General features: G+C 43.8%; 1 protein-coding gene across 1 annotated transcript; it reads left to right on the top strand.

Moving 5' to 3' along the window:
- Positions 1-7453, top strand: LOC6581811 (LIM homeobox transcription factor 1-beta). Its single transcript, XM_032731643.2, has 6 exons — positions 1-347; positions 3701-4553; positions 4617-4831; positions 4890-5077; positions 5143-5419; positions 5496-7453. The coding sequence occupies exons 1-6, from the start codon at positions 311-313 to the stop codon at positions 5726-5728; spliced, it is 1803 nt and encodes a 600-aa protein (XP_032587534.1). The 5' UTR covers positions 1-310; the 3' UTR covers positions 5729-7453.
- Positions 7454-8816: the final 1363 nt, after the last annotated feature.

Genomic DNA, 8816 nt, shown 5'->3' with positions numbered 1-8816 from the left:
TCATTAACATCAGAGGTCCGTAATCATTCAAGCATCGCGTTTCGTAACTGGCCCAACAATACCTTTCCCGCTGGCCACTCTCATCCATTCGCTTCGCAGGACACTCGATGCATATTTACCTGCACTGCACCTGACGCGACTACCCATTTAGCTTTAATAAAAGCCACGTGAAAAGTGCCAATACAAAGAGTCCTATAAATTCCTAGAAAAACCATAACTATCGTATTTCTAAGCAATCATTGGTCGGCTCAGACACGGACCTGTGATTTATTTTGTGTAAATGAGCTTTTGTTGGCCGTAAATCAACAAAATGATCGACGAACAGCATCCAATGCAGATTGGCCTGTGTGAGTATTTTGCATTAACCAAAAATATTCTCGAGCGAATGCCGTCGGTGCTTTACAAATATTTTACTGTTCCGACGGGTTTTTAAATACTATTATGAGTATAATTGTTTGTTGTTGAAGTAAGCAATGCTGAAAAATCTTAATAGCAATTTGCATCCCCAGATATTTATTTGAGAATTATTAGATGAAATCATTTGTCACCTTCCAAAGTAGTTTATAATTCAGATACGCCAGAAGTACTTTATTTTCATAGATATGGAGAAAGGGTTTTAGTAAAGAATAAATAACTATTTAGATAAATTTTTGAGTAAGCATCAATCACATTAAATTGCTGTTGCTTCAACCATTGCATTGATATAACCACAATTTGTATAGCAAAAATAAATCAGTTAATTAGTAAACTATGTAAAATATTGAATTTGAAAATATATTCAGTGAGCAATATTTTAACTGAAGTTTAAGAATATGTTAAAATGTTGATTACTTAGTTGAATAAGTGTTTGAAGCTGAAAAGTCATCAGCATTGAATATCATCGAGAAGATTGTATAGGAAAGTGCTCTCACAAATTAAATGTAACCTAAAATTTTTCATTATTATTCCTCAAACTTTTACTTCTACTGTTGGTAAACTACTAACCTTTTAGTTTTACTTACTCAATCTATAATTTACAAAAACCATGAAGACAACTTGAATAAAAGAAAAATCACAATATGTATTAAATATTTGCTTAAAATAAAGTTTATAAATTTTTCATTCAGTTCCTTAGGCGAGTTGTTATACCATTGAAAACATATGCATAGATACATAGTATAGTATATAGTTAAGATATAAATATACCTGATGGAATTCATATACATATATATATATATTTGTTTTGGTTTTGTCCAATAGTTCGAGTGTTCGAGTACGAGCTGTGCGAAAACTAAGAACCACTTGCACAACTTGGCACTTGAGCTAAGTGTGCTTAAGTCAAGCTGGCAGCGAGCCAAATGCCAAAAATCTGGACACATTTTATAGTGGGCAAAACAAATGCTGACTTCTGTCAGAGATTAGGCAAAAACAAAGCATTTATGTTGTGTATCGTTGGCACAACAGCAGCAGCAACAACAACACGCAGCAGCAACAACAATGCAAAACGGCGCCATAATTTCTTTGTCCGCCCAAATCCGATTAAATTAAACGCCAGTCGCCGGCAACAACTCGGCAGCGACTGACAAACGGCGGCAGCGGCTGCACACAGTATCCTGGCAAGGGTTTCCGCTCGCCCGCTGCTGCCGAAGACTGCCAACATATGCCGCCAGCAGCCGTAACCGACATAATATATCCAAGCCCCTGCCTCTGCCTCAGCCACTGCCTCGGCCCGTCTCACCCCTTGACAGACATGGGGTGAGCTGTGGCGAGGCTGGGCCGGCTAGGGGTTGAATCTCTAGCTACTGATTCATTGCAATGACTCGTTTAGAAAGCGCACGCACTACTCGTAAATTCTATTATAATTTAGTTATAAGCAGCGCGAAACTCGCCCTGCAGGGTGGGTGCCCGCTGCCGCCCCCCTGATTTCTGCTGCACATTAGAATCTAATTAGTGTGGCGAAAGGGCAAAGCCAGCGCTATCAATGTCGCCTCCGCCTTTGCACTTGTCCGCGCAAATCCGCTGCTGCCAAGCGCTGACATGTCCAGCCAACATGCTGACATCCTGATAAGCCTTGCGGCAGCCAAAGGACACAGCACAAAAGACAAAAGTCTAACAGGTGCGCCAGCTGAGCGGCTTAGCACTGCTGCAATTCAAAGTAGCTCACACTGAATGAGGTGTCCGAGGTTAAATGTATCAAGCAGGGGAAACGAAGCGACCTATGAAAGCATGCGGCAGCAGTTGCTCGTGACAATTGATGTGAAATGCGAACCATATGTTTATGTTTATAGAAATAAGCCTATTCACTTAGTTATCCTTGTGCACGAATCTTTAGGCAAGCTCAGAGAGAGAGATGAGCTAGGGTCATTCACTGCGTGATGTCCAAGCTGTAGGCAAGACGAGCGGAGACAGCCGAATCTATAAATGAGATTGATGGATTGATAAACGAGTATAGTAAAAGAGGCTTAGTAAAAGATTATATTTTAGAATTCATATATACATCTATTTTGGGCAGTACCTTGAGATTTCAGCTCTTGCTGTCCCTTTGTCTTTGACTTTCAAATATTTAATAAATTACAAGCCCTATTATTAAATATACATAAAATGCAATAGCCAACCCACTTGTCATCTGTCCAAGAAGTGGGCAGTCGAGTGGTTTGATTTGAAGTGTCATTTGTGGCTGCATTTTAGTCTGCACATGACACGAATTGTATTTCTTACACGTGAGACCGCAATGCAAATTGATAACGTAAATTACTTTAAAATGCTGCACATATTTCTAGCATAAATTTTGCATGCCACAGAAATTGTTGTGAAAATTTAATGAAATTACGCACAGGCCAAATCATTTAAATGCAAAATGTATGTAAAGTCAGGCAGAGCTCGTAAGAGTATGTGTGTGTGTGTGTGTACTTGCACACATACTCGTACATATTAAGTTAATACAAAAAAAAGGAAAAATGAGAAAACCTATGGATAAGGGCAAAACAATAACAACTGAAAAAGCGCGTAACGAAACAAGATAAACGGCACTCACGCACACACTCACACACACGCACACTAAGAGGCAAACAAATTACCGTACAATTTCAACAATTTGCCATAAATTGAGACAACAAGCAACAAAAAGCCAGCCAGCCAGCCAACAGCAGTAGCACAAATGCCACAAATGTACAGTAATTTTTTGCCACCAACTCGAATAACCGCACTCGCACAAATACAACAGAGCCCAACAGCACAATACGTATACGCAGCGTATTGCCAGCGTACATACATATATAAATATATATGTGCGTGGAATTTGCAGTACGGCCAAACACAGGCGAAGAGAGAGGGAGGGAGGGAGGGAGGGAGAGACGAGTGCGTACGGTCACGCACATATTTCGCTACAAAAGTCATTTCAATAATTGCAAAACCACAAATTTACTACAACTCGAAATGGTTGGCAAATGGTCACAGTTACAGCTACAGCTACAGTTACAGTTACAGTTACACTCACACCGTATAGAGTGGGCAAAAGTGCAGGGAACCACAAATGCAAATCCCGTTTGGGACATAGTTTTTGCCACGAACCACTGAACCACTGGCCGCAGTTGTAAATTGTGAGGAGGGCACACGACCAGCCGCAATTTGCATGCCGATGTGAAAATAAAAATAACTGAAATGTTTCTCATTTGCATGTTTGGGCCCTGGATCCACGACACAACCGCAAAAACCAAAATAGTTCCAATGGACATCAAATGTCAACAGCAACAGCAACAGCAGCAGCAGCAGCAACACAACCATCACCAACAGCAGCAACATTTATCGGGAGCTGGACACACGCAGCACCCGGCCGCAGCAGGCATTGCAATGGGGCACAGTCAACTGCTGTTGCACGGAAATGAGCGCATGTTAACAACACCAGCAACAGCAACAACAACAATAGCAACAGCAGCAGCAGCAGCATCGGCTGCAACAACAGCAACAACTGCGACCTGTCAGCCGGCAGGCAGCAAGACAGCAGCAGGAGGAGCCACCAGCTCCCACAATGACAAAATGGCGTCAGCTAGCCGAAATGTCAACGGAAGTTGTATCAACCACAGTAGCAGCATGTCCACCGCACACCAACAACAGCAACAGCAACAGCAACAGCAACAGCAACATCAGGCTCTGCCGTTGACAATGAGTAGACAGGGTCCCGGGCCGGGTCCACCCATGCAGCTGAGCAACCGCATCACCTTGGGCGAGTGCAGTCTCAATGACTTGGATGGCTTTTCAGCAGCACCACCGGCGCCGCCGACATCATCAATCGCACCACACACACCACAAGCGCCTCAAATACTGCAGCAGCACACGGTGATGGGCATGGCCATGTCCGGAGATGGGGGCATGGGCATGGGCATGGCCATTAGCATGGGTCCAGGACTCAACCAATGCACCTACTGCTGCCAGCCAATTTGTGATCGTTACATCATGCGCGTGGTGGACAACTCGTTTCACGAGGGCTGCCTCAAGTGCTCCGCCTGTTCGCTGCATCTGGTGCACTCGTGCTATGCGAGGGACGGCAAGCTGTATTGCCGCATTGACTACGAAAGGTGGGCGTGGACGGCGGCTCAATATGGTTGTCCAGCAACTCAATGATACTCCTATTTCCACAGACTCTACTTACGTAATCGTTGCCTTGGCTGCGGCCATAAAATTGCCGCCGATGAGCTTGTGATGCGCTCGCAGGAGAATATCTTCCATCTGAAGTGCTTCGCCTGCGTCGTATGCGGTGCAGTGCTGAAGAAGGGCGAGCAGTATGTGGTGAAACAGGGACAGCTATTCTGCCGCTTTGACTACGAGAAGGAGGTGGAGATGCTGCAGGGCTATGGTGAGTCATTAAATGCATCACCCAGTTGCCACAGCTGTCTAATATCATACTGTCCTAGATTATTATGGCGATGACCTGTTTCCACCTAAGATGGACGGTCGTCGAGGTCCGAAGCGACCGCGTACCATACTCAATACACAGCAGCGGCGCGCCTTCAAGGCATCCTTTGAAGTGTCGCCCAAGCCGTGCCGCAAAGTTAGAGAGAACCTGGCCAAGGATACGGGCTTAAGTCTGCGAATTGTACAGGTAACGCGAATGCTTATCAATATCTGATTTAATTCATGCCATTCTAATTTGCATTGTTCGCTCAGGTCTGGTTTCAAAATCAACGCGCCAAAGTTAAGAAAATACAGAAAAAGGCCAAGCAGGAGCCGCCCGCGAAGGGTGTCAGCGACTCGCACTCGCAGGACTCGCAGGAGTCGCATGACAGCAGTCTGACAGCCAAAATCAAGGACGAAGCGCAAAGTGATAGCGAGTCGCAACAAGAGTCGCCATTCTCCACAACCTCGGACGGACTGACAAGGCTGCGCTGCAACATCAAGGACGAACAGGAGCAGGGCACTCTAAGCTGCATGGAGACCAACAAGGGTAAGTGCCAAAGAGGAAACAAAAAATAAAGAGTTACAACAAAGGTCAGCTAAACATATTCTGTGACAATCAATAGAGAACTGCAACAAGAACAGCGAACCGATACTGAACACCATACTTGGCCTGAGCTACGCCACCTTTCAGCAGCTGATGGGTCCTTTCACACAGACGCCAATGATCAATCCGATTGATCGGCTCTACAGCATGCAGAGCTCCTATTTCCGGCCCGACGAGCTGGGTGCCTACGGAGAATGCGGTGGAGGTGGCGGCGGCGGAGGGGGCGGCGCCAAGGAGCCCATGGATCACTAATCTCGCCTGCAAATGAAAACGTTTTAAGCCAAAATCAAAATTAGTACTTGTAAAATAAACAAAATGTTAATGTGCCAGAAACTCGATTTAGATAGCGTGGCGAAGCCGTTCCCGAAATGCAGCAGCACGTGCAGCACCCTGCATCCAGCATCCAGCAGCCAGCATCACCGGTCCAACTCGATGCAACCACCCAGCGCAAGGTTGCCAGATTTCGGGTTGTCCTGCAGGTGCAGCCTCGACATTCGTTCCACTCAGTTGACAAGAACAAAGCGCTTAACACAACAGCAGCCACAGCCACAGCCACCCCGAGCTGGGCATATTGCCCGAAATGGGCGTAAAATACCGATTCGTCATGCATTGTTCGCCCGAGCCCTCGATGCGCGCCCGACCCTGTTGTCAGCGCCGAGCTGTCAGTGTCGCTGTCGCTAACTTAAACCGACCCCCATCGGCAGGCAGTTCACCCGATGGCTGACATCGGGGGCGGCTATGCTATCCGTGGCACGCAGAGGCCACAGCTATCTATTGGCATGCGAAGTGTCCAAGGGGGCGGAGCCAGAGCGGCGCAGAGACCATCGAACAGTGCACTTAGGATCAATGATATTGAATGAAAAATGAAAAGCTTTTATTTTTGTAAATGAATGAAAATTGTAGATTATAGCTAGAGCATAGATAGTTCTTGAATTAATACAAAGTTGAATTGGGTTTAGTACTCATAGAATAGTATGTTATATAAGATTAACCTATTCAAGCCTTTAGTTAGTATTCACAGTTCTATACAGAATAATTATGCTAATGTAAAGGGATTATGGAAAAAGGTTTATCTACGCAGACCTGATCGAGAACTCTTAAGCAGCGGTACACGTGTTTACACAGTCAAATGTGTGCCCCATCCTGTGCCCCACTCCACTCCACTCGCCCAGCATCCGCATGCAATTTGTCACAATATGTGTCACATTAGCCACAGCAATTGTGCTTAAATGCTGTCGTCGTTCTATGCCCTTACTCGGTCGTCGCGTCGTCATTTGTGCCGCTAACCAGATTATACCCCAATTGCGACACCGCGGCTCGGAGCAGGGAGAGGCAGGCTGATGCTGCAAGAGTAGTTAAACAAAGGGAAAGGCCGCACCACCAACAACTCCAGCTCATGGCCAGAGCATTAACCACCGTTGAATCTTCAGAGCAGCAATGCAGCCCTCTACACGCACACACACACACACATACACACATAGGTAATTTCTTTTACACGCTTTTAAAACGCACATCAGCGAGAAGTGAAACTTCTCCTCAGGCGAGCCCACATCGTTAATCAAATGCTGAAAGGAGCAGCGAGCAGCAAAACAAGTGCATGAACCACTGTGCAGTCGCAGAGAGCAGAGTGAAAAAAGAATGGCAAAGGGACGCCAATGCAAATGACTGGCAAATGTGTCTTGGGCATTAAGTCCTTCTGCCCATGTCCTGTCACTGAACTCACTTGTATTCCACTATAAATAATCGAGTGGCATTTGCACATGCTGCGAAAGAGTTGACCGCGTCGTTTCGAGCATCTTGTCGCGCTTTCAAATGGACAAATTACGTAATTAATTACCGCCATATCGAGGAGCAACGGACGCATTTTAATGGTCCTTCAGCCACTGTCTGGCCACAGAGCAAAGTGAAAAGGGCATTGCATATGTAAATATCACAAAAAGGTAAATTGTGTAAACAACTACGAGACACGAAACGCAAATCAACACTGAAATATATGCTGAAATGAAAAATATAAAAAATTAAAATAAAATAAAATAAATATTTAGTTTTATTTTTACAAACATAAAATGCAGGTAAATACAAATTTAATATGCATTTGTAAACCTAGAGGCAAGTCGCTTAACTGCACATTATGCAAATCGAACTGCCACAAAGCACACTCAAAACGTATAAAAAACGATGGCTCTTTGATTTTTATGGACAAGTCAACAAAGTAAAGGCTTTCAAAAGCCAATCAGCAATTGAAAATGGTTGACAAAAACTCCCTTTTCATACACTTTCATGGTCATAATACGCTTTTTGTTGAGCGTCTGCTCATGCTGTTATGGCTTTAATAAAATCAAAAGCCAATTGTGTATTGCCAATAAAAACAACAAAGTGAGAGGGAGAGCGGGATGCGATGCAGAGCGAGGGAGAGCGAGGGGTCGAGTAATGCACATAAAAGAGCATGGAAAACGTGTACGCATTTGTTGTACAAACAAATCACAGGCTGTCAAATGTCTCTTGTTTTATTATTATTTTTAGCTCGAGAATCGGCTACGAAAATTGTGCAAAAATATATGAAAAATTATGAAAACATATTGCAGCCTGGGAAAAATATGACTAGCTGGAAAATGACCAGCCATTGAGACTGACCAAAGTGCTCATATCTTAAATAAATAAAGTTGGGAGCTGAGAGAAGTGGTAGTTACTCTGGTATGGAATTGGTGTAGATGCATAAATAAATATATCATATTTTGATTTAAAATAGCTCTAGTATCAAAGTAAAATGGCTAAGAAATTAATTTTGTTTGATAAAACTTTTTGCTTAGCTAGCTTAAAATCTTTATGAAACTCAGGCTTGAGCTAGTAGAAATATATATTTATATATTAAAAAAAAATTAATTAAAATTAATGAATGTTCTATTCTAAAGAGCCCTACCTATCGCGTATATCAACTTAAATACCAGATCTAAATCTAGGACTTTATTTTCTTTATACATAAACTAATTATATTTGATCATGTATGACAGACTGTCAGTTAGTCAGTTCGTAGAGTTTGTTAGAGCGAAACTTCTACAACAATTATGTACTTGATAGAGAAACATATTGCGTAAACTGTTTGCATGAGCCCGGCTGCGTGACAAAGTTTAAAGTTTGCGCTCATAATTATGTTAATCGAAGTCCGTAACATGAACTGCGTCCGGTTGCTGAGTTGTCGCCGGGCCTACGGCTTGGCAGGCAGCAATCATAAGGCGCAGATGTCACCCGTCAATGTCGATGGCCGGACGACAGGTTCTGGCTGCACAGTTTGCCGACGCAATCTAAATGCAAATGGTTGGCTCAAAGGACCGTTTCTGTG

Source organism: Drosophila mojavensis, unplaced genomic scaffold (assembly GCF_018153725.1).
Source record: "Drosophila mojavensis isolate 15081-1352.22 unplaced genomic scaffold, ASM1815372v1 contig_74, whole genome shotgun sequence".
Classification (NCBI taxonomy): Eukaryota; Metazoa; Arthropoda; class Insecta; order Diptera; family Drosophilidae; genus Drosophila; species Drosophila mojavensis.
The sequence above is the reverse complement of the archived record's forward strand: the minus strand, read 5'-3'. Positions and strand labels throughout refer to the sequence as shown.